The sequence below is a fragment of the Herpailurus yagouaroundi genome, unplaced genomic scaffold (genome assembly GCF_014898765.1).
Source record: "Herpailurus yagouaroundi ecotype Mexico unplaced genomic scaffold, PumYag 222, whole genome shotgun sequence".
Classification (NCBI taxonomy): domain Eukaryota; kingdom Metazoa; phylum Chordata; class Mammalia; order Carnivora; family Felidae; genus Herpailurus; species Herpailurus yagouaroundi.
This window is the reverse complement of record NW_024412453.1, coordinates 2,074,417-2,101,185: the sequence shown is the minus strand read 5'-3', so window position 1 is coordinate 2,101,185 and position 26,769 is coordinate 2,074,417. Positions and strand designations below refer to the sequence as shown.

Sequence of the window (26,769 nt, the reverse complement as noted above, 5' to 3'; positions counted from 1 at the left end):
GTTCCGGTTGGAAAACGGAGCACTGAGTCAGGGCCAGTCTGGTCTGACTCGTACCGCCTGGGCACCCACTGAGCACGTACTGGGACTTCCAGTTGACTTGAAACCAGATGCTCACAAACTTACAACCAACTTATCAAAGATACGCCATCATGAACTGGCAGAAGAAGTTCATACTGTAATCACGCGAAGAAACATTTGTAATCTAAGTGGAAATACACACCCAGAATCATTAAGGAAATATTGCTGCAATATAAAATTCGACAGCCTGCCTTTTTGCAGTTAGTGGGTGATGAGACAATAGTTAGGCAACAGGGAACAGCACAATAAAAATTAAAATTTTATATCTACTGTAGCTATGTATAGGCATTCATATTTCACTGCTTCCTTTATCGATTCTAATATACGTGTTGTCTTTGTCTTCTATGTAGAAGAATTAATTTGAAGTTTTTCGAGTTGTCACTTTAAAAAAACTTATTAAAAAAATTTTTTTAACATTTATTTATTTTGGGGAGGCAGAGACAGAGCATGAGTGGGGAAGGGACAGAGAGAGGGAGACACAGAATCCAAAGCAGGTTCCAGAATGTGAGCTGTCAGCACAGAGCCCAACGCTGGGCTTGAACCCACAAACCGCAAGATCACAACGTGAGCCAAAGTCGGACACTTAACTGACTGAGCCACCCAGGTGCTCCTAAAAAATTTATTTTTAAATAAATTTTCTATATTGGTATAACGTTGGATTTAGAGAAATTTTGCAGAGATAGTACAAAGAGTTCCTGTACACCTTTAACCTAATTTCCCTAATGTTAACTTTTTTTTAATGTTTATTTACTTTTTTTTTAATTTTTTTTAACGTTTATTTATTTTTGAGACAGAGAGAGAGCATGAACAGGGGAGGGTCAGAGAGAGGGGGAGACATAGAATGCGAAACAGGCTCCAGGCTCTGAACTGTCAGCACAGAGCCCAACGCGGGGCTCGAACTCACGGACCACGAGATCATGACCTGAGCCGAAGTCAGCCGCTTAACTGACTGAGCCACCCAGGCGCCCCAATGTTTATTTACTTTTGAGAGAGAGAGACAGAGACAGAGACAGAGTAGGAGCGGAGGAGGGGCAGAGAGAGAGGGAGACACAGAATCGAAGCACGTTCCAGGCTCCGGGCGGGCAGCACAGAGCCCAATGTGGGGCTCAAACCTACAAACTGAGATCATGACCTGAGCCGAAGTTGGACACGTAACCAACTGAGCCATCCAGGCGCCCACCTAATATTAACATTTTATGTAGCTATGGCCTGTTTGCCAACACTAAGAAATTAGCATTGGCATAATCTACATAAACTACAGAGCATTGGGATTTTGCCCATTTTCCCACTAATGAACCTTTTCTGTTTTAGGAGCCAGTTCAGAATACCGTATCCCATTTAGTTGCTTACTTTAAAAATTATTAGTGTTCCCTGACAACAGTACCATTATTTCTCTTCCAATTTCTTTTAAAGTTTATTTATTTGAGGGGGGAGGGCAGAGAGAGAAGAGAGAGAAGCCTATGCAGACTGTGCTGATGGCTGTCTCACAGCACAGAGCCCAATGAGGGGCTCAATCCCACGAACTGTGAGATCATGACCTGAGCCTAAACCAAAAGTTGGATGCTTAACCTACTGAACCACCCAGGCACCCCTCTCTTCCAATTTTTTAAGATGTAGTAAAATACACATAACAACATTTACCTCCTTAACCATCTTTAGGTATATAGTGGTATTTAGTACATTCATGCAGTGCAACCATCACCACTGTCTGTCTTTAGAACTCTTCATTTCATAAAACTGAAACTCTGTACCCATTACTTCCCATTTCCCCTTCCTCTAGCCCCTGACAACCACCATTTTGCTTTCTATGAATTTGACTATTCTAGGTTCCTCATGTAAGTGGAATTATACAGTATTTGTCCTGGCAGAGAGAGAGAGGGAGACACAGAATCCAAAGCAGGCTCCAGGCTCTGAGCTGCCAGCACAAAGCAGGAGAGGGTTTGAACCCACGAACCGTGAGATCATGACCTGAACCGAAGTAGGATGCTCAACTGACTGAGCCACCCAGGCGCCCCTGTTTTTCTTGATAGTAGCCATCCTAATGGATGTGAGGTGTTATCTCCTGGTTTTGATTTGGATTCCCTAATGATTTGTTTTTACAGCACAACTGGTATGGCATTGGGTTTCATTTACTAGTAATTGGTGCTTTGTGGCTTGCTATTTATATTGATATCACTGAATTGGAATCCGTGCTGATACCAAAGTACTTCTTTTTAGCTAGGAAATTGTATACTTTTGGAGAATTAGGAGAGTATTATTACATAACTAGAACTTAAGATTTCCCTCTGGATTTTAGAGTCAATATGCTGTATTCTCATGAATTAAATAGTGCATTGTTGTTACAAGGCCATTTAAGAATCATTTTCAATATTGTATATGTAAAAATGAAAAGATTCCCACCCCCCCCACCGCAAATAAATGACCATGTAAAATTGGAATGTCTTATACACCTGCACTTCTAAAGTCCTAGAAAATAATTAAGAACAGATACAATACCCAGATGCTGTTTTCTTATATCCTGTTTAGGAGTCAATGCAGAATATGTATTTTTTTTTAATGTTTATGTATTTTTGAGAGAGAGAGAGAGAGAGAGAGAGAGAGAGAGAGAGAGAGAGAGAGAGAGAGAGAATGAGCAGGGGAGGGGCAGAGAGAGAGGGAGACACAGAATCCAAAGTAGGCTTCAGGCTCTGAGCTGTCAGCACAGACGTGGGGCTCGAACTCACAAACCACGAGATCATGACCTGAGCTGAAGTCAGACACTTACTTAACTACTGAGCCACCCAGGTGCCCCCAGAATGTTGGTTTTAAATGTCCTTGAACCCTCAAAAATTGTCACATGGTATTAGAGTTGAGGTAGTTGAGAATATACTGCAATCTTTTTTATACTCAGCAGAACAAAACAGTTTTTCCTACACTTGATTTTGCCACCTTTTTCCTTTTTTTTCTTTTTCTTTTTTAACTGTCAGCTGTACACCCAACATGAAGCTTGAACTCACAACCCCAAGATCAAGAGCCACATGCTCTACAGACTGAGCCGGCCAGGCACCCCTGCCACCTTGTTTTTATTATTTATAAGGTGGCTGTGACTGATCATAAAGCCTTTGCTGCTTTTTGTATTATAAGTGACATGTTTGTTACCAAAAAAATAAATCTACAGAAGGCGAAATGAAGAAAACACAAATAAACTACCAATCTACAAACCTGAGAAAACAGTATTAACATTTTGGTATGTGCTCTCCTGGACTTTTTTTCTATGCCGTGTATACCCACACATATACACGTTTATAAGCTTTTAACATTAGAAAATGTAAAAATGAAATGTAAAAATGTAAAAATTTTATCCTTGCAGGATGAGTTATGTGAAACTCACAGATACCTATTTTCTAAATCAAAAGTTGACAAAGGATGGAAGAGATTTCCCACCATTTAAGGCTTGAGAGTAAGCTTCTTGGTTAAAGGACTAAACCAAGGGATAAAAGGATTTTTTGGACAATGCTGAACACTAGTATTATATCGATATCAACCAGAGAGCAACAGAACAGTACAGGTGGCCATTTCTGAAGAGAAGGTCTAATTTTGCTCTGAGAAAATAATGTCAGCATTAGGCATTTTAGCTATTTAAAAATGTTCATGTATTGAGATGTGTTTCATTAAAGTTGAACGATTGCCAGAAAATCTCTAGAGTTCACAATTATGTTTTCACTAGAAAAGATGTAAAACAGTTCTGTAGAATCCCACCATGCAAACCCAAGACTTCAGTGTACTTTCTCCCAGTTTTAATAAAAGTGCATGCACATGGTACTTAATATTTGGCTTTTTTAAATTATAAAATCATTTCCTTGAATTACTATTACATGGTCTTTGTTAATGCCCATTTAAAAATGTTTTTAACATTTACTTTTTTTGAGAGACAGAGCGCGCGAGCAGGGAAAGGGGCAGGCAGAGAGAGGGAGACACAGAATCCGAAGCAGGCTCCAGACGCTGAGCTGTAAGCACAGAGCCCTACACAGAGCTGGAACCCACAAACCGTGTGATCATGACCTGAGCCGAAGTCAGGTGCTTAACCGACTGAGCCACCCGGGTGCCCCATGGGATTAAAAAAAAAATTTTTTTTAATGTTTATTTATTTTTGAGAGAGTGAGAGAGACAGAGTGTGTGTGAGCAGGGGAGGGGCAAAGAGAGAGGCAGACACCAAATCCGAGCCTGCTGCAGGCTCTGAGCCATCCACACAAGTCCCCACATGGGGCTTGAACCCACTAACCAGGAGATCTTGCCCTGAGCCAAAGTCAGATGCTTAACTGACTGAGCCACCCAGGCGCCCCCAAAACATAAGGACTTTTAACAGAACCACATTGCAATGCTCACAACTAAAAAACGTAGCCTTTACGTATCCAGTGATCACGTTGCTCCGACAGTCTTATAATTTGTTAACAGTCTGTTTGCATCTGGATCCGAATAAAGTCCCTGGATCCGAATAAAGTCCCTACGTTGCAATTGGTGGCTCTATCTTTAACTTTTCAACCTCCCTCCCTGGCTGCAATCTCAGAGAGGGGCGGGGCAGAGTGCATTTCGCCCGTCCTCAGGCGGCACACCGGAGTCTGGAGAGAAAGCCCCAGACTCAGGCTGTGACCCCGCGGCTGCGGCGTTTCCACTCTCCCCTGCGGGAGTGGAGGTCGAGCCCGGCAGGTTGGCACCGCCCCCACCGCTCGCCCCCGCCCCTGGTGAGCCCTGTGGCCACGCCCCTCGCCCCTCACGCGCGAGTCACAGCGGTGGAGCCGGCACCGCAGGTGAGGCGCGCTTGGCGGGCCGGGGCGCAGGGGCCGTGCGCGGGCCGGGGGCGCGCCACGGGGCCTCCCCAGGGAAGGGGCAGAAAAGGGTGCTTGGGGCTGGGGTGGGTTGCAGCCGTGGGGGCCGCGAGAAAGGAGAGCGAGCCAAGGGCAGACACAGAGCCTTTAAGGACTCTTGATGGGGTGTGTGTGTGTGTGTGTCTGTGTGTGTAAACTTCCAGGAAAGGGATTCAAACCCACTTAATAATAGTAATAAGAACAGCAATGATGGAAACGTTTGTAATAATGACAGCAGCTGCAAAAATAATAGCACTAATAATAATAGCCATTATTCACTGAGTGTTTATATGTGCCAGTGCTGGCTCAGTTCTTTACCTATTTTCTATACAAGGCTATTCCTTTTTTTTTTTTTTTAATTTTACTTTTTTTAAATTGACATCGAAATTAGTATATAGTGCAACAATGATTTCAGGAGTAGATTCCTTAGTGCCCCTTACCCATTTAGCCCATCCCCCCTCCCACAACCCCTCCAGCCACCCTCAGTTTGTTCTCCATACTTATGAGTCTCTTCTGTTTTGTACTTCTCCCTGTTTTTATATTATTTTTGTTTCCCTTCCCTTATGTTCATCTGTTTTGTCTCTTAAAGTCCTCATATGAGTGAAATCATATGATATTTGTCTTTCTCTGACTAATTTCACTTAGCATAATACCCTCCAGTTCCATCCACGTAGTTGCAAATGGCAAGATTTCATTCTTTTGGATTGCTGAGTAATACTCCATTGTGTGTGTGTGTGTATATATATATATATACATCTTCTTAATCCATTCATCCATTGATGGACATTTGGGCTCTTTCCATACTTTGGGTATTGTTGATAGTGCTGCTATAAACATTGGGGTGCATGTATCCTATACAAGGCAATTCTTTACATATTTCCCATATTTTACCTCTTGGCTGTTGTGAGCAAGAAATGGGAAAATGCACCCAAAGCAAATAGCACCTACACCGACACTGCTTGGTATCAATTGATGAACTTTGCAAATGCTAACACAGCCTTCCTGAGGGAGGTACTGCTTTGAATCAATTGATGAACTTTGCAAATGCTAACAACAGCCTTCCTGAGGGAGGTACTTTCGTCATCCCCATTGTATAGAGGAGGAAATGCAAGCCCAGAGAGGTTAAGGAGTTTGTTCAAGAGCACAAATTGGGTGGTTCAAATTAAAGTGGAGCTCCTATCCTTGAGATGGCACTGGCCACCTGGAGTTTTAGGTTCCAGGTGCGGAGCAGAGAGGCTGGAGGGCAGAGCTGGTCAGTGCTTGGGATCTGGGCTCTGGGTTTGGACACCCACCCTTCCACTCAGTAGCTGTGTGACCTTGGGCCGGTGGTTTGACTTCTTGTAACCAGTTTCCTTCTCTGAGAAGCAGAGATAATGGTAATATTTGCCTCAAAGGTTCTGCAAGGATTCAGTGAGACCGGGTATTTAGAGGGATGCGTACTTAGTTCTCTCTCAGTCGGTAGTTGCTGGGATTATGACTAGCCAGGCAGCCCCACATTGGGACTCCCTGTTATCTGCTTGTTGTGTGACCTCGTGTTTCCATGAACTCATTTGTGAAACCCAGGAAAGTAAACCTTCGGTGTGTTGGAGAGAGTAAGTGGAGGGGAGGGTCTGGCGTGATGCTGGCACATGGTAGGTGCTCAGTGAGACTTTTCTTCCTCTCCTTTTATCTCAGAATCCCAAACCTTCCATTTTGTCCCCCTGAGACTAAAAGAGGAAGGGGAAGGTCTGTCCAGAGTCTTCCCCTCAAAGGCAGAGCTGGGGCAAGAGCTCAGGCCTCCATGCCTCTAGTCCAGAAAGTAAGCAGTCTTTTGACTTGTGTGCCTGCTGTGAGCCTGGCCATTCTAACACCAAACCCAGTTCAATCAGCCTGTTATTCTACAAGCCAGACGAGTTCGCCCACTTTGCATTAATAGCAATGAAAATTGTACCGTGATTTTTTTTTTTCGCTGGAAAATCTCCAAGTTAGTATCTGTATGGCCCATATATATGCACCCATGATGCAGACCTTACATCGGGCTGCTTTGCAGACAGTAAAACTCCATATAATTGTGAATTGTTGGTTTGTGTTTGGGATGGGATGTGCCAAAATTGGGGGAAATTCCCAGCATTTCAACAAGTTTCATAGAGGGTGAAATGTTTCTCATCTGTAGGGTGACCAGCTTATCCTGCTTTGCCTGCTACTTATCCTGTTTTTTTTTTTTATTATTTATCTTTTTTGGGGTGGGGGGGAGTGCAAGCGGGGGAGGAGCAGAGAGAAGGGGACAGAGGATCCCAAGGAGGCTCTGTGCTAACAGGCTGATCCCAGAAAGCACGATCTGGGGCTTGAACTCAGAACCACAGGATCATGACCTGAGCCAAAGTTGGATGTTCAACCGACTGAGCCACCCACGCGCCCCACAACTTTTCCTGTTTTAAAGCTGAACTGTGTGTCCCAGGAAACCCCTCAGTCCAGGGAAACTAGGATGGTTGGTCTCCCTGTTCATCTAAATTCTCCCTCGTGGTTTCTCGGGAAACTGTGTTCCTTTCTGGTTTGTGGTTGTTGCTGTTTTTCATAGGTTCCACCAAGGCGGCCCTAGCCTGCCTGATTTCCACCAGTCTGCAGGTGGCTGGGCAGTGGTGGGATGGGGTGGGGGTGGGTGGGGAAGGGGAGGGGCCCTTGGAGAAAGCAATCAACTCCCAAATCATTATTGCTCTGCACACTCCATTCAATCCTTTTGGCCAGCCTCCTGAAAGAGAATGGCCCAAAGAGCTTTTAATTAAAACCAAATCCCGTACTGGTGATGCTCTGGGGTTTCCTTGGAACGAAGACATTATGTGCAGCAGAAAGCAGGGCATCTGTTTCAGTAATCATATACCTCTCCGTAGAGTTAATAGGGAGATGCTGGCAATAAGCACAAGAAGGCTCATTGTCTGGGAAACTGGAGAATTGTGAATGAGGCCAATGCCCCAGGGCAGCTGACCAAAAGGGAAGGGAGAAAAAAGGGCCAAAGTTTCCCCAAAGCCCAAAAGACCCAAACCCAGTAAGAGTTATTATGAGAGTTGAATGTACCAGCCTTGGGGGTGGGATTGGTGGGGCAGAACAGGTCTACAAAGTGCTTTGCGATCCTCTTCCCTCCAAACCTGTTGGCAGTTTGCACCTTCTGGTGTTTGTAGGTTTCAAAAGTTTCAGTTTGTTTTTGCCCTGGGCGGTAAGATGAGCATAATTGTTTTCAGAGCTGGTTGTGGAAGTGCCCTTGGGGGTTAAAGAATCTGTTTGCTCAAGAAAGCTAGATAATACCAGGGAAATCTGTATGAAAGAATGCTGGGGGGCCTATAAAATAATCTTAAGAATCCGTGGGTGTGCATTATGGGGGTTCCCTTCAAGTTCCTGTTAGTACCCCCAAGAGGATGGTGTCCTGTAATTGGGGTGTGGGTTGCCTGAGAGTGAGATGAAGCAAAACACAGTTCCCAGTTTTTATCTGATGTGACCTATAAATTTTGAGTGGTTCCCCCTCCTCCTTCCACTTGACCTGAAAGACCCTCCTGTTTTGCTGGTGGTGCCCACCCTATCAGCCCATCCTATCAGCTTCCTTCCCCTTTCCCCTCATCTGTCCACCCTCTTTTTTTTTTTTTATTATTATTTATTTAAGAGAGACAGAGAGCTCCAGAGGGACGGGAAGAGTGAGAATCCCAAGCAGGCTCCACATGGATCAGAGTAGAGCCTGATGTGGGGCTGGAACTCACAAACCATGCCCTGAGCTGAAACCAAGAGTCAGAGGCTTAAGTGACTGAGCCACCTAGGCGCCCTGCTCTCCACCTTCTTTCACTAACATCACACAGTCTCCTATGTTGCTTTCTCTTTTAAAAATCATTTACACGGGGGGCGCCTGGGTGGCTCAGTCGGTTGAGCGTCCAACTTCGGCTCAGGTCGTGATCTCACAGTCTGTGAGTTCGAGCCCTGCGTCGGGCTCTGTGCCGACAGCTCAGAGCCTGGAGCCTGTTTTGGATTCTGTGTCTCCCTCTCTCTCTGACCCTCCCCACTTCATGCTCTGTCTCTCTCGGTCTCAAAAAAGTAAATAAAGGTTAAAAAAAAAATTAAAAAAAAATCATTTACATGGAAAATTTCAAACACCTACAAAAGGAGACATAAGAATTTAACGAACCTCATGTACTCATCACTCAGCTTCAGTTGGCAACCCATAACCACCTCCCACCTACTTCCTCCCCTATTATTTTCAAGCCATCTCCAACACCACATTTCTTCTGTAAATATGTAAGTGTGTAGCTCTGAACGCGGGCTTGGCAGACTTTTCAGCATAGGAACAGAGAATAAATATTTTCGGCTTTGTAGATCTCACAGTCTCTGTGGCAGTGTGCAAGTGACTGTAGACAATACAGAAATGAACGGGCATGGCCCTGTTCCAATAAAACTTTACTTATGGACGCTAGCATTTCAATTTCACGCGTGAAATTGTCGTGGGTCAAGAAATACTGCTCTTTTGTTTTTTTTTTTAATTTTTGTTTTACATTTTATTTATTTTTGAGAGAGAGAGAGAGAGCGAGCACAAGTGGGGGAGGGGCAGAGAGAGAGGGAGACACAGAATCCGAAGGAGGCTCCAGGCTCCGAGCTGTCAGCATAGAGCCTGATGTGGGGCTCGAACCCACAAACCATGAGATCATGACCTGAGCCGAAGTCAATTGCTTAATTGACTGAGCCACCCAGGCGCCCCTCTTTTGTTTTTTTAAAACACTATTTAAAGATACAAACACCAGGGGCGCCTGGGTGGCTCAGGAGGTTAAGTGTCCAACTTCAGCTTGGGTCATGATCTCACAGTTTGTGAGTTCGAGGCCCACATAGAGGCTCTGCTGTCCGCATAGAGCCTGCTTCACATCCTCTGCCCACCCCCCCTCGCCTCTCCCCCTCTTGCTCTCTCTCTGTGTCTCAAAAATAAATATTTAAAAAATATATATAAAAGCCACTTTTAGCTTGTGAGCCACACAAAACCAGGCAGCTTGTTTGAATTGGGGTGTGGTTTGGTGACCCCTTGTTGGAGAGGATCATTTGAGAGATGACATGACTGTTGGTGGACCTGTGAGCTGGTGCCAGTTAATCGGAGGCCCTGCATCCCCTGCCCGCTCCTTGGAGTGTCCTCTGTGGCCCCCTTTCCTGCACTAGGAGCCATTTCAAGGAAGCCGACTCCAGGCAGCTGCCTGCAGCACTTCGAGGGCCCAGTATGTTTGTGTTTGTATAAGGGGGAACCTCAGTTTTCACTCCTGAGTAGGGAAACCCAGTTCTCCACCTCCTTCTTTGTTCTTTTTCTTGTGAGTCTTCGAAACCCAGTGTCTCCTTTACCACCCGCACAAAGCACGAGACACGAACACTTCTGACGCTTCTGGTCACCAAAGATGTGGACGTTTTCCTTACACCACGCGATTCCGTAATGCCAGCTGGGTGTCCTGCAGTTTAACTCCGTTCTGACACCATCCACCTGGAGGTACAGTCCTATCCCATAGGTTAAAGGCTCAGTCCCAAAAGACTGGTCCCCTCCTGTTCCACTTCAATACCAGCTGCACGTAGTAGGTCTCCAGGTTACCTACAACTTCTGTGTGATGTGGCTACATTGCCAGGTGAACTGGGGAGACCCCGGGCCCCTGGGATGTCAGCCCAGCCAGACCTGGGTCTAGTCTTGTCGGGACACCTGGGTGGCTCCATTGGTTAAGCATCCGACCCTTGATTTTGGCTCAGGTCGTGATCTCATTGTTCCTGAGATGGAGCCCCAGGTAGGGCTTCATTCTAACAGCTCAGAGCCTGCTTGGGATTCTCTCTCTCTCTCTGTCCCTCCCCCACTTTTGCATGCACGCGCTCTCTCGAAATGAACAAATAAGCTTAGAAAAAAAGAGGTTCTTGTTCTTGTCATGAGAATGAATTCAGGGACAGACATGCAGCACGGCAGATGAGCAACACAAGCGGGAAAGTTTATTAAGGCGAAAGCACACTCGCGAGAAATGAGAGCTGGGAAGCTCAGAGAGCAGTACGGCTGGCGGGTTGGGTTTCTATCTTCAATTGGCAGTTGCTAATTTGTGGTGGGGGAGGGGACATATTCATTTCTTGGGGTGGGAAGCAGGGTTTCCGCTTTTTCTTCCTAATTTGGCCAGGGGTTTCCTGTCATGGCTTCTGCCATCTTGGGCCTGTCTGGTTGGATCCGGTTTCTTGTGGAGTGCTGCCTGGACGGGGCTCTGACCTTCCCCATGGCTGGCCAGGACTTCCTTGTTGCTGGCCTCCAGGCGTCCTGTCCCAACCTAACTAAGCCTGTTCGAACAGCTACAAATTGGAGGTTCCCACAGCTGCTTCCTCAGGTTTGGTCAATTTGCTAGAGCAGCTCACAGAACTCAGGGAAACACTGACTTTCACCAGTTTATGGAAAGATCAGACAAAGGATGCAGATAAACAGCTAGATGAAGAGATACGTAGGACAAGGTCTGGGAGGGTCCCAAGAGCAAGAGCTTCTGTCCCTGTGGAGTTGGGATGTGTCACCCTCCTGGTGTGGATGTGTTCATCAACCTCAAAGCTTCCAGACCCTCTACTGTTGAGATCTTATGGAGGCTTCCTCACATAGGCACCATCAATTATTAAGTCCCTTTTCCGCCCTTCTCTCTTCTCTGGAGGATGGGGGTGGGGCTAGAAAATTCCAAGCTTCTAATCATGGCTTGGTTTTTTTTTTCTGGTGACCAGTTCCTGGCCAGGAGCCAACCAGGAGCCCACCCAAAGGTGCCTCAATGGAACAAACGATGCTACTATTACTTTTTCCACTTAGGAATTTACCAAGGTTTTAGGAGCTCTGTGCCAGGAACACAGGGCAGAGACTGATTTTTTTTTTTATAATCTCAGTTTCCCTTCTCTTAGGATCTCAGCCTTGTTGTTGGTCAATGTCTGAAAACCTTTGCTTCATTATTTTGATTGGTTTTCGAATTATTTAAGGCAGGAGGGTTTATCTACTGCCAATTACTTCCACCTGGAAGCAAAAGTCCCAACTTCCTACTTATTGGTGAGTGATTTTCCACTGAATGGTATTTGTTGAAAGTTTCACCTGTGCTTGGACATTTGGGTTGCTTCCAGTTTTTGGTTATTATGAATGAAACTGTACAAGTATTTGTGTAGACATAAGTTTTAATTTCTCTTGGGTAGATACCTAGCAGTGGAATTCCTGGATCAGAGTATTGCATGTTTAACTTTATAAGACATTGCTGAACAATTTTCCAAAGTGGCTGTATTAGCAGTGCATGAGTTCTGGTTGCTCCATCATCATCGACCCTTGGTATTGTCAGTCTTTTAAACTTTTAGCCATTCTAGTGTATGGAGTGGTATCTTTAAAGAGATATTTTATTTTTTTAATGTTTATTTTTGAGAGAGAGAGAGAGAGGGAGACAGAGTTCAAGCAGGGGAGGGGCAGAGAGGGAGACACAGAATCTGAGGCAGGCTCCAGGCTCTGGGCTGTCAACACGGAGCCAGGCACGGGGCTCAAACTCACGAACCGAGAGTTCGTGACCCAGGTTGAAGTCAGTCGCTTAACTAACTGAGCCACCTAGGAGCCCCTAAGATTTTGTTTTTAAGCAATCTCTACATCCAGTATGGGGCTTGAACTCACAACCCCGAGATCAGGAGTCTCATGCTCTATTGACTGATCCAGCCAGGCGCCCCTATGTAGTGGTATCTAATTGTGAATGTAATTTACATATTCCTGATAACTAATGATGCTGATCATCTTTTATGAGTTTACTGGCCTTTTGTTGTTGTTGTTGTTTAAAATGAAGTTTAGGTTTGTATCTTTTCTTCCCTCTGGCTTATCTTCTAGTTACTGAATTGTAAGAGTTCTTCTTTATAGTCTAGATATAAACCCCTTGTCAGATATAACAGAGCCCACTCCTCTGCTGGATTGAGGAGAAAGGAGCAGGTATAAGAATATAAACAGGCCACTGTTGTCATCAAGGGGAGAGATGATCATGTCTTCAACGAGCATAGGGGTTTAGATGGAACAAGGTACATGGAATTTAAATTTTATTTTTATTTATTTTAGTTTATTTGTTTATTTTGAGAGAGTGTGAGTGAGGGAGGGGCAGAGAGAGAGAGAGAGAGGGAGAGAATCCCAAGCAGGCTCCTTGCTGCCAACGTGGAGTCTACGCTGGGCTCAAACCCATGAAGTACAAGATCCTGACCTGAGCCAAAATCAAGAGTCAGATGCCCAACTGACTGAGCCACTCAGGCACCCCTAAAATTAGTTAATTAATTAATATTACTACTAATATTTTAATGTTTTTTTGAGAGTGGGGAGGGACGGAGAGAGAGGGGGATAGAGGATCCAAAGTGGGCTCTGCACTGACAGCAGAGAGCCTGATGGGGGGCTTGAACTCACGAACTGAACTCATAAGCTTTGAGATCATGACCTGAGCTAAAGTCGCACACTCAACCTACTGAGCCACCCAGGCGGCCCCCGACTAAAATTTGTTAAAAAGAACCTCAAGAGATTCTGGATCTATTTGTTTTTCCCTTTTGTCTTCTGAACATTCTTAATTATATTTAAAAAATACAAACCTGAATTACCTCTGTGCTTGCATTAACTACAGGAGGATGTCCCGGGAACCTAGGACATACATTCTTTTCCTGTTCCTTTTTCTGAGCCATGGAATGGCAAGTCATAGAGTTCCAGATTCCAGGCAGGGTAAGTCCTGAGGGAGGAACAATCTGTCATAGTTTCCACACATTTTAGGGAATGTAGTGGGGGTAGATCAACGTAGGTACATGATACTGTGAAGTGTTTTGGGAAGTGTGCATATGTGTGAGTGTGTCCATCCACATATATATGTAGGATTTTCAGGATTATTCTAAAAGGGTTTTTCTTTTTTTAAAGTTTACATTTTATTTTGAGAGAGAGAGAGAGAGAGAGAGAGAGCGAGCAAGCAAGCAGGGAAGGGTCAGGGAAAGAGGAAGACAGAATCCCAAGCAGGCTCTGCACTAATAGCTCAGAGCCCGACTCAGGGCGCGAACTCATGAACCATGAGATCATGACCTAAGCTGAAGTCAAGAGTCCGATGCTTAACTGACTGAGCCATCCAGGCTCCCCTAAAAGGGTTTATCAAACCAGAGTTTTCTCACACTGGGCATATATTGGCACAGGTAAAATTAAAATTCACTAAAATTTTCCCTCATGAGTCAGTCTTTTTTTTCGGGGAGGGGGGCTCTTTTCCTAACCCATGTTTATATTTCTGAAGATTATACCATTCAGTTCTAATTATACTTCCAATGGCTTTCTTACAGATTTGTATCCCCTGTTGCAAAAAATGGCGGTGAGTATCCCGTTTTCTTTGAATCAAACTCTCCTTTACTGGAACTGCCAACTTTGGGTGTTTTACTTGACATTATTTCTTTGCCTTTTAGGAAGAAATAATAGATGGAAGCTATCTGAATGGTAATGTCCCTAATCTGTCCCCACTTTGCTGCTTCTAGAAATTTCAGACAGAATGTGCCTGTGATCTCTCTGGAATGATTCTTTTAAAGTTGTCTTTTCATTTTATTCCCATGTAGCCTTACTGGATCTCATACAGTTTCAAAGGTAACCCACCCTAGAGGGGAGGGGAAGGGATGGAATAGATACTTTATAAAAATTCTTAAATGGAAGTCTGTTAATTGTAAAAAGTAATACCTACATACTTATTACAAAAAACATAGCAACCAGTGCACAGGTGTTTGAAAGTAGATATGTTTGCTTCACAAACTTTTATTCCTCTCTGCTCTGGCACAAGTGCTAACCTTTACTGAGGGTTTACTATGTGGCAACAACATTCTTAGTGCTTTGTGCATAGAAACATGTCCAATCCTCACAAGCACCCCCAGGGGGGGTCCTGTTGTTTCTCATTGGACAGAGCAGTGAAAGGGAGGCACAGGAAGGGTGAATCAAGGTCACGTAGCTGGGCAGTGTGGTGGAGCTGAGTTGTACATCCAGCAGTGGGGCTCCAGGATGCATTGCCCTGTCATGTTTTATACTGCATGTGGGCTGGTGTTAGATACTGAGGTTGTGGGACAGGGCACTAGAGAGAGTGTTGTGAAAAGACAAATATTAGCAGATAATTCTAATATGATGAGTACTGTGAAGGAGAAGAAATGGAGCTTGGGAGCCCATGACAGGAGCACTCAGTTATATTAAAGAGGAGGAGTGCCCATAAACACTCTTCTTCCTAATGTAGCTTTAACTTCAGTTGATAGTTTTGGATATATTCTTTCAGGCTAAAATCTATCTATCTATCTATCTATCTATCTATCTATCTATCTATCTATCTTTGTATTCACTTATTCATTCATCTGCTTATTTAATAACAAAAATTTACCAATTGTTTAAGGCAGAAGGATTTATGTGCTGCCCATGACTCCATTACAGCCGGAAGCTGAAGTCCAGCTCATTCCTTTTATATGGTTGGGTGACACTCCATTGAATGGATGTACCATACCATTTCTAAATTTTTTTTTAACGTTTATTTATTTTTGAGATAAAGAGACCATGAGTGAGAGAGGCGGAGAGGGAGAGGAAGAGAGAGAGAGACAGAGAGACAGACAGACACACAGAATTAGAAGGAGGCTCCGGGCTCTGAGCTGTTAGCACAGAGCCCAACATGGGGCTCACACCCACGAGCCGTGAGATCATGACCCGAGCTGAAGTTGGACGCCCAACTGACTAAGCCACACAGGTGCCCCTGGATGTACCATAACATTTAACAAATGTTAAAACATTTGTGTAACCTTTTACTTGTTGGACATTTGAGTCATTTCCAATTTTTGGATGTTATGAACAAAATTATGCATTTTCTATGTGTTGGGCACTGTTTTAAGCACTTAAGATGTGTGAACAAGTAGAATCCTCACTATTTTTATCTATATTGCATAGAAAGGGAAACTGAGGCAAAGGAAAATTCAGTAAACTGCCTAAGACCACACAATTAAGTGACAGAGCCAGGATTCAAGTCCCAGTTTTGAGCTCACACTCTTAAATTGTGCTATTCCAACCTCTCATGGTATACACTGTTTCTGCTCTTTAAGTTTTATATAGTAAGGACATCTTTCCAAGTGAGTCTGTTTGGAGTGTAGATAACACACGTGGAATGTTATGGGAACTAGAATATTGCACTTAGCTCAGAAATTGATAATTGTCTTTGAGAGAATGGGATCCAGGAGGATTCTTAGAATTGGAAACTCCCCCACCAGTGTGCCAGGTTAACAAATCTCCTACCTCCTCCAAACACAAAGTTCCTAGCATTCCTGGCCCATTCCCCACATCCTCTCTTAACTCTGGTCCCCTGGCCTCTTGGCAAGTAGGGAAACTGCTCATCAGGGGAACCTATCATTGTGACCTTCTCCTGCCTGTCTTCAAATGAAGCTCCCATGGGTGGACAGCGGACCTGTCCCACAGAGTCCTGGAGTATCTGAATTCACGGAATGTTGCCTTCACCATCCCCAGCCTGCAGGTGCGTACCTGAGACTCATCCCTATCATATATTCACCTCTCAGTGCTCAGTCAGGAGTTGTAAACTCAAGGGCCTGGTAAAATGGAGAAGTGGGCTAGGTATGGAGATAGTCTTCACTTCTGCAAAGAAACATGTTCTGTCCAGTTGTTTTGAAACTTTTGTGTTTTTCCACCCTTCCACCTTTGATGGAGACTTGGCGTATTAGGGTGTAGGGCGGACCTACTGTAACAAAGAGATCCCAGATTCTAGCAGCGTGAACAGTTTTGTTTGTTTCTTTTTTTTATTTAATTTTTTAAAAGTAATCTCAGCACTCTGGTAGCGCAATCAGTTAGCATGCGGTACTTATAAAAGTAATCTCTACGTGCAACACGGGACTTGAACTCATGACCCTGAACTCAGGAGTTGCATGCTCTACGGAGCCAGTCAGGCACCCCCAATTTAGTTTCTTTCTATCTCGTGTTATAATTCAGAGCTAGGTGGGAGATCCAGAGAGGAGAGGAAGCTCTATTTCAGAAGACCATCCAGGGGCCCAGGTTCCTTCTGTCTTGTTGCTTTGTCATCCTCTAGGGAGTTGTTGCCCACATGACTGAAACATCACATCCATTCTCCGACCTAGGAGGTGGGGTGGTGGGAAAGAGGAAGTGAAGGGCAAGCATCTTCTCTTTCAAGGACATGAGCTGCAAGTTGCACACTTTGTGCTGCTCCCATTCTGTAGGGCTCACAGTCCACAGTCATGCATTACTGAAGAGAAGTAAGAAGAGAGGCCTTTCTGAGAAGCCATGTAGTCAGCTAAAACTTGTGGGATTCTGTTGCTAAATGGAATTACAGGAGACTGGATCTTTGGGCATAATTATCAGTCTCTTGATCGTGGGTCCAAGAAATGTTTTTCTTCCCTTTTAACTCTATTGTAAGAGAAACAGTAGCACAGGTATGTTAATAGATGGTAATGATATTTGTAGAGCAGTAGGGCATGGTGGGGACTGTGGCAAACTGGACAGCATACCTCATCTGCATGAGCATCAGCCCAGTGTGGTATGTCATATCTTTGCCATTATACTGTGAATAGCACAGAAAATTGAGAAAATATTCTTTTGGTATTCAAAAACTATTTGATTTAGGAAAGAAGTTTGGTCATTGATGAATGAAGTCCTGATGTCTTTATTGTTTCACTTTTTATTTATTTAATTTTTTTAATGTTTATTTTTGAGAGAGAGAGAGAGAGAGAGAGAGAGAGAGAGAGAGAGAGAGAGACAGAGCACAAGTTGGGGAGGGGCAGAGAGAGAGGGAGACACAGAATCAGAAGCAGGCTCCAGGCTCTAAGCTGTCAGCACAGAGCCCGATGTGGGGCTCAGACTCACGAACCGTGAGATCATGACCTGAGCTGAAGTCAGACGCTTACCCAACTGAGCCACCCAGGTACACCTTATTTACTTTATAATGAAATGAAAATATCAACCAACATTCACAATGAGAACTACATTCAGAGAGCTGGTTGCTAACTAGTTACCAGGACACCCATTAGCTGGAGGTGGCTGTTGACTTCATGGCATTTGTTTTATTCTGTTCATCAGTCTGTGGCAACCTGAAGGGAATTAATGCCTGCCCCTTTTCTGGCTAGTAGTAAGTTTTCTCATGAGATGTGTGTGTGTGTGTGTGTGTGTATACATACACATGTATATATACAGTTATATATACATACAGTTATATATATATATACATATACAGTTATATATACATATATGTATGTACAGTTTATTTATGTTGAGAGAGTGTACACACACATGCAGGAGAGGGGCAGAGAGCAAGAAAGAGAATCCTACGCAGGCTCCACACTGCCTGCGCAGAGCCTGATTCAGGGCTTGAACGCAAGAACCATGAGATCATGACCTGAGCTGAAATCAAGAGTTTGGATGCTCAACAAGCTGAGCCACCCAGATGCCCCAAGATGTGTATATTTTAACCTGACCAGTAGATATATTCTCTCTCTTGCTATGTATAAATTTATTTATTCATTCAACATCTACTTATCTAGCCTCTATTCTCTTCCAGGCATAGTTCTAGACATTGGAGACGCAGGAGAACAAGGCAGTCACATTACTACCGACATGGGCCTTTCATTCTAGAGGGACAGTCACAGAGTAAATAATTATTCAACTCATTCAGGATAGGGAATAATGGGTGGCACAAATTGACCACTTACTGTGTGCTAGCCAATATTGAAAATGCTTTACACACACTAATTTAATCCTCATAACAAAACTACATAGTAAGTCTCTATTGTCTCTGTTTTTCAGCTGACAAAATTGAGGTCCCAAAGTACTGTTGCTCATTTAGCAAATAAAAATACAGTGTTCCTGGAGTGCCTGGCTGGCTCAGTCGGTGGTACATGCAACTCTTGAGTTCGGGGTTGTGAGTATAATTCCCATGTTGGGTGTAGAGATTACTTTTAAAAAATATGGTATTCCCCATTAAATTTGATTTGCAGATGAACAATGAATTTTCTTTTTTAGTATATGTCTGTCCCATGCAATATTTGGGACATACTTGGGCTCAAAAATTATTCACTATTTAACTCCAATTCAAATTTAACTGGGCATTCTGTATTTTATCTACCAATGCTAGGTAAGTAACTTGTCCAAGGCCACACAACTGGTTGGTGGCAAAGTGGGGATGTGTACATGGGTTGTCTGGTTTTAGAGCCCACCTTTTGCCCATGACATCACAGTATGCTGCCCTTGTAGAGCACCTTTGTTTAAGAGAGATTTAGAAAATAATTCCCCAGACAGCAGAGTAATCTCTTTTAGGAAAGGCTGCAGACCTCTGCTTCTCACTTTAGAAAGGATACCAAGGGGGAGTTTGTACATGCTGCCTGAATTTTGCTTTTTCTCTGATAGCTTGCAGCGTGGGAGAGGGTTTGAGCAGTGCCAGTCTGGGGGTGGTAAACTTCCTGGACAGAGGCCAGCGGCTCTGGACTTGAAACCTCAAGCACCTATAGGAACCTGGCAGGGCATGGGGAGATCGGCTGGCTGGGTGGGTGGTGAGCAGGAGTGTAATTACAGGGAGCAGCTGGCCCTTGGCTTGCTGATTATCACCAGGAAGAGGATGCATGCCTAGCGTTGCCAAATCTTTGTGTTTTCCAAGAGAAGTTGGAAGTCTGGATTTTTGTGGGGAATCCCTGGACTTCAAAGTGTTGGCAGCTAATGAAAAATTTTGGAGCCAGCCAAACCAAACATGCCTGCAACCTGCCAGCTTGTGGTCTCTGCAGGGAAGTAGGTGGCCTGGCTGGGCTGCTGGCCGTGGTGCTGATCAGATGCTCCTGTCCCATCCTCACTGTATCTCTCAACACTCCCTATCAAGGCAGCCATGGAAAACCACCTGGAGCAGCGTCTGTACCAGCCCCAGAAGCTGCTGGAGGACCTGAAGGAAACAGATGCTCAGCAGTTCCGCACCGCCATGAAATACCTCTTGGAAGACAAGAAGGACCGCCTGGTGAGGCATTCTTGGCACCCCGGGAGTAGGGGAAGTCCAGGGCCAGTTGACATTTGTTGAGTTGAATCCAACTGAGCCTGACTTAGACCCTTGGCCCTTCTTTATGTCTTTCTTCCACCTTCTCCCTTCGCAACCCCTCCAGGAGCTTGGAGACCTTGGTTTTCTCACTTCCTTTCTCCAAAGTTCAAGTGAAGAGCCTTATAGTTTGTACTTTTATAGGTACTAAGAAATGAGGGGTACTGAGGAGGTTCAATTTATTTGGCCTGATAAACACCCGTGAATAATTACTCTGCATCAGTGGACACTGGGTTCAGAGACAAAGGACTACCCCTGCCCTGAAGGAATTCACAGTCTGGGAGAGGGGGCGGGAGACAAAAAACAGAAATAGACACATTTCCAAAAAAACAAAGTTGGTGATCTAAGAGCATCACAAAGTAAGGCCTATGAGACCCAGGAAATCTTGGGACACAGGTGAGGTTTCGAGTTTTCCTTATCAGACCATTTAGTGCACAACAGTGTTTCCCAAAAGGAGTTGACCCATGTAAACATTTTAATAGTCACATTTTATTTTATAGTGTCTGCTATTAAAATAGAATGGATACATCATTCTATTGAGTGAGTTTGGGAGAGATGTGATGTTTCCTTTTTTGAAATGCATTTAAGTTTAAAAGAAAGAGTCCGTTTAAAAAAAATCCTATGAGGTAAATAATAGTAAAGGCAGCACAAAGATGGCAAAAATGAGGATGGTGGTCTATGAAAATGGTACATATTTTTAATATTTATTTATTTACTTATTTTTTTTAAGTTTATTTATTTTGAGAGAGAGCGAGAGAGCGTGTGCCCCAGCGGGGAGGGGGGTTGGGGTGGGGTGGGGTGCAGAGAGAGAGAGAGAGAGAGAGAGAGAGAGAGTGAGAGAGAGAGAGAATCCCAAGCAGACTCTGCACTGTCAGTGTGGAGCCTGACACAGGGCTTGAGCTCACAAACCACGAGATCATGACCTGAGTCGAAATCAAGAGTAAGCTGCTTAACCAACTGAGCCACCCAGGTGCTCCCGAAGCTGCACTCTTACTGTACTGTTTTAGCCCCAGACAGTAAATTACCAAAGTTAAAGAAACATTTGGTCATGGTTAGAAGTATGGGCTTGAATGCAGATACACCTGTTACAGAACCTAGCTCTGTGTAATTTGGGCAGGTTGCTTATTCTATCTTTTATTTTCATCCCCTGCAATATTGGGATAATAATAGCATGTAACATTTGTTGAGCGTTCACTAGGTGCCAGCCAGTCTACACTCATTATCTTCTTTAATTCTTATGCAAACCTAAGAGATAGGCACTGGTTTTATCTCCATTTTACAGAGAGGGAAACTGAGACTTTAAAAAGGTAAGTGACTTGCTTGGGGACACACAGATAATAAGGGGACGAGCTGGGATTTGAACCTAGGAATGTCTGGCCTTCGGATCTATGGGGCTTAACCTGTAGGACTGTCATGAGAATTACATGAAAAGAGACATGTTTGCTTCATGCCTGGTATGGTGCCTAGTATGTGGTCATTGTTCAATAAATGTTATGTTTGCAGGGTGTGCTGGCTGAAAGACTGAGTGCCAATCAAATTGGGACCAAGCTCTGTCAGCATTCTTGGATTCTGTGGTTCAGAAGAGCCATTCATTCATCCATCCATCCATCCATCCATCCATCCCAATATGCTTTCTCAATGTCTTCTGGGTACCAGGCATTCCACTAGGCACATGGCTTGGGCCTCGAGGACTTTCCTGGCTCAATCCCAGCTGCACACTGCAGTTAGGTGCCTGGGCTCCACCACAGACCAGTTAAATCACTCTGTATGGTGGTGCTGGGATCACTCCCCCAGTGATTCTCATGTGCAGCCAGGGTTGAGAACCATTGTTGTGGAGGAAAGAAAGATAGGCCCATAAGCATCTTTAATGCATCATAGAGTTGGGCTCAAGGTGATTTGACCAAAGTAGAAAGGCATTCAGGAAGACTTCACCAAGAAGGTGATGACAATTGAGCTTACCCTTGAGGGATGAGCTGGATTTCGCTAGGGGAAGGAGGTGGGGAGAGAATTCCAGCTCGAGCGATTGCCTGAGGTGTGAGTCACATGGTATATCTGGAAAGTGAGAAGTTGCCTAGTGTGGGTGAAGCAAGTGAAGGCTTCAACTTTGTTCTGTAGGAGAAGTTCTAGAAGGTTTGACATAGCAGTGTGGTGTTAAACAGTGGTCTTGAAGTTCCCCACTGTTAAGTGTGGTCCCTCTCAGGGCTTCCAAATCCAGAGGCTGCTCTCAAGACAACCCTAGCTTCTTTCTTTACTTTAGGAGCTGGAGGATGTCGTTATTGACTTGGGAGAGATTCGGAAACAAGCCTTACAGAGCCCTGGCGTGAACCGCAGCCTATTTCTCATCACACTGGAGAGGTGTTTCCAGGTGCTGAACTCCCTGGAGTGTGTGGAGATCCTGGGCAGGGTACTGAAGAGCTCCTCAGGCAGCTTTCTCCAGCCAGACATCCCAGGAAAGCTCCCCCGGCACCTGCAAGAGGATGCTTTCAAGAACCTGTGAGTGCTTCTCCCAGCCCTTGAACCCCACTTCCCATTCCTCAGAGGTGATGCATGGCAGAGGGGAGAAGGCAGGGGGAACAGGTTAACATCTGTGGAGTTTAGAGATGGATGATTAAAACAGTGCCTCCCAAATGTTAGTCATTCTGGTACCATCCTCACAACTTTTGCCCTATGTGTACACCACTTGTACTATTTTTTTTTTTTTTTTTTGCTTATTTGTTTTTGAGAGAGAGAGAGATGGGGAGAGAAAGAGAAAATGGGGGAGAGGCAGAGAGAGAGGGAGACAGAGGATCCAAAGCAGGCTCTGCGCTGACCCAAGAGAGCCTGATGCGGGGCTTGAACTCACAAACCATGAGATTATGACCTGAGCCCAAGTTGGATGCTCAACGGACTGATCCACCCAGGCACACCCTCCACCCACTGGCACTGTTCTTCATGTTTTTTCTTTATAGTGACTCAGTCTTTTTAATTAACATTTATTTAAAAAGTAACTTTGATATCATTACTATAAGATCAAGTCTTATTTGGACCAAATGGGACTGCTGCATATGACAACAAGGAAGTCGTTGTTGACTGGGGCCACGAGGAGATGTGTGGTGGGGAGGGGACCAGGCTATAGTGGTTAAACGTGACCAAGACACTTCACACCCAGCAGAGTGTCTATAATCAAAATGTCAGATAAATATTTGCAAATGATATATCTGAGAAAAGGTTAGTATCCAAAATATATAAAAAACTTATAAAACTCAATACCCCCAAACCAAAAGATTCAATTAAAAATGGGCAGAAGTGGGGCGCCTGGGTGGCGCAGTCGGTTAAGCGTCCTACTTCAGCCAGGTCACGATCTCGCGGTCCTAGAGTTCGAGCTCCGCATCAGGCTCTGGGCTGATGGCTCAGAGCCTGGAGCCTGTTTCTGATTCTGTGTCTCCCTCTCTCTCTGCCCCTCCCCCGTTCATGCTCTGTCTCTCTCTGTCCCAAAAATAAATAAAAACATTGAAAAAAAAATTAAAAAAAATAAAAATAAAAATGGGCAGAAGAGGGGCTCCTGGGTGGCTCAGTTGGTTAAGCGTCCAACTCTTGGTTTCGGCTCGGGTCATGATGTTAAGGTTTCATGGGTTCAAGCCCCCTGTCAGGCGCTTTGCTGGTGGCATGGAGCTTGCTTGGGATTCTCTCTCTCTCCCTCTCTCTCTGCCCCTCCCCGACTTGCGCTGTCTCGGTCTCTCTCAAATAAACTTAAAAAAAAAATAGCAGAAGACATGAATAGACATTTTTTCAAAGAAGACATACAGATGGCCAAAATACTGACACATGAAAACATGCTCGACATCACTTATCATCAGGGAAATACAAGTCAAAACCATAATGAGCTATCACCTCACAAGTGTCAGAGTGGCTGAAATCAACAACACAAGAAACACTAAGTGTTGGTGAGGATGCAGAGAAAGAGGAACCCTCTTGCACTGTTGGTGGGAATACAAACTGATATAGCCACTCTGGAAAATGGTGTGGAGGTTCTTCAAAAAGTTAAAACTAGAACTACCCTATGATCCAACAATTGCACTGCTAAGTATTTGCCCAAAGAATACAAAAATACTAATTCAAAGGGATATGGGCACCTGATGTTTATATTTATAGCAGCATTATCTACAATAGCCAAATTATGGAAACAGCTGGTGTCCATCAATTGATGAATGAATAAAGAAAATGTGTGATATATGTATATATCTCTATCTATCTATCTATCTATCTATCTATCTATCTATAATGGAATATTACTCAGCCATAAAAAAATGAAATCTTGCCATTTTCTTTTTTTAAGTATATTTATCTATTTTGAGAGAGAGAGAGAGAGAATCCAAAGCAGGGCTTGATCTCATGATCTGTGAGATTGTTACCTGAGCCAAAATCAACAGTCAGATGCTCAACTGACTGAGCCACCAAGGTGCCCTGAAATCTTAACCATTTTCAGTGGTGTGGATGGAGCTAGAGAGTATTATGCTGAGTGAAATAAGTTAGTCAAATAAGGCAAATACCATACGATTTCACTCATATGTGGAATTTAAGAAATAAAACAAATGAGCAAAAGGAAAAAAAAGAGAGAGGGGCAAACCAAGAAACAGACTCTTAAATATAGAGAACACACATAGTTACCAGAGGGCAGGTGAGTGGGGTACGGGTTAAATAGATGATAGGAATTAAGGAGAGCACTTGTGATGAGCATTGGGTGTTGTATGGAAGTGTTGAATCACTATATTGTATACCTTGAAACTAATATTACACTGTATGTTAGCTAACTGGAATTTAAATACCTGCCCCCCCCCCCCCCCGCCTGCCGAATGTCAGATACTAACCAGTGTTGGTGAGGATGTGGAGAAATCAGCACCCTCATACACTGTTGGTCAGAGCATGAAATTGTGTAGCCTCTTTGGACAACAGTCTGGCAATTCCTAGAAAGGCCAATCACAGAGTTGCCATGTAACCCAGCAATTCCACTCCTGGGTTATCTACCCAAGAGAAATGAAAATGTCTGTCCATATAAAAACTAGTACATGAATGTTTACAATAGCATTATTCATAATAGACAAAAGATGGACACAACTCAGAGGTCTGTCAACTGATGAAGAGATAAACAAAATGGGGTGGGATACGGGCAATGGAATAGTATTTGGCAGTAAAAAGGAACGGACCTTGGAAACATCACACAAAGTGAAAGAAGCCAGACACAAAGCTGGCGTATTACATGCTTCCACTTGTCTGAAATGCCCACAACAGGCAAACTTTGGAGGCAGAAAGTAAATTGTGGTTTCTAGGATTTGAGGTGACTGACTAATGGTTGGGAGGTGGTAGCCTGAGGATATAGGGTTTCTTTTTGAGATGCTTAAAATGTTCCAAGATTGACCGTGGTGACAGTTGCGCAGTTTGGGAACAACGCCATTGAACTTTACATTTTCAGTGGGCGAATTGTATGGTGTATGAAGTGTATCTCCATAAAACTGTTAGAAAAGAAGAAGAGGAGGAGGAGGAGGAGGAGGAAGAAGGGGAAGAAGAAGTAGCAATAGCAGGAGCAGTAACAGTGGTATCAGTATAGTAGTCGTAGAGTAGTGACCAAGAGTTGAGGAAGTGGAGAGCACTCTTTGGAAGGAAGGCGTTTAGTTGTGAAGGAGAAAGAGAAATGCGAAAATAGCCGAACACAGCAAGGGAATGAGAAGGCTTGTTAACACAAGACAGACAGTTTTGGGGACACTTGCTGCTTTGACCCATCTCAAGGCCTCCACCTGTTTGTTCCTTAGCTGACGTCCACATTTGTCATTTAGATCTGCGGTGTTCAGAGATCTCTACGACCAAACCTCGGCTCATTCCCAGAGAGCTCTCTACACCTGGATGACTGGGATTTTGCAGACATCCTCCAATGCTACTGGTGAGCCCAGGCTTTGAGGTGGGATCACTTGTCAGGGGGAGCCCATCCTCAAAAGTGGTGCTTCCTCTCTGAAGATAGATTGATTTCATTGTCATGTATGATTTTTCCTCACCCTTCCCACCTTCCAAAAAGGGTTTGATGCGACTTTGGAATAAAACACATACCGCATTTCATCAATTCACTTTTCACATGCTGAAGGGGTGTCCTGGTTTGCAGGTGGAACAGAAATAATGACCGTATCTTAGCTTCGAAGAGAACCTTTACAGTAGAGTCACGAGTTCAAAATCTGTATCATAAATCTGTATTAAAGTGGGACATGATAAATTTTTAAAAGGAAATCTAAGCAATAAAGCACAGAAATTTAGTTTCCTGGGAGCCAAAGCAGAAATAGGTCAAGATTCATTTATTTTGCAGATGTGTATTAGAGGAGTCAAATTCGTGGAGATGGAACGTGGAATGGTGGTTGCCAGGGGCTGGGGTGGGAGGGAGGAATAAGGAGTCGTTGTTTCATGAGGACAGAGTTTCGGTTTTGTGAAATGAAAAAGTTCTAGAAATAGGTAGTGTCAATGGCTGCCAGCAAAGTGAATGCACTTAATGTCACTGAACCATACACTTAAAAATGGTGAAGTTAGTAAATTTTAGGTTATGTTTATTTTACTACAATTGAAAAAAAAAAAGACAAAAAGGATGGTTATATACGTTAGTAATGCAGACAGAAACTCATGGCTTCAATTTGCTGAGTATTTTTTTAAAAATATTTTAATGTTTATTGATTTTTGACAGAGAGAGAGAGAGACAGAGCATGAACGGAGGAGGTTCAGAGAGAGATGGAGACACAGAATCTGAAGCAGGCTCCAGGCTCCGAGCTGTCAGCACA

General features: G+C 44.1%; 1 protein-coding gene across 1 annotated transcript in view; it reads left to right on the top strand.

The window, feature by feature from the left end:
* Positions 1-4,825: 4,825 nt before the first annotated feature.
* Positions 4,826-26,769, top strand: part of OTOA (otoancorin) — a 69,686-nt gene continuing 47,742 nt past the window's right edge. The window contains exons 1-9 of the mRNA XM_040459622.1: positions 4,826-4,865; positions 13,526-13,620; positions 14,217-14,245; positions 14,337-14,367; positions 14,484-14,511; positions 16,327-16,414; positions 19,772-19,903; positions 22,236-22,471; positions 25,789-25,903. Coding sequence (XP_040315556.1) covers positions 13,530-13,620; positions 14,217-14,245; positions 14,337-14,367; positions 14,484-14,511; positions 16,327-16,414; positions 19,772-19,903; positions 22,236-22,471; positions 25,789-25,903 — 750 coding nt within the window. The 5' untranslated portion in view covers positions 4,826-4,865; positions 13,526-13,529. The remainder of the gene's footprint in view (positions 4,866-13,525; positions 13,621-14,216; positions 14,246-14,336; positions 14,368-14,483; positions 14,512-16,326; positions 16,415-19,771; positions 19,904-22,235; positions 22,472-25,788; positions 25,904-26,769) is intronic.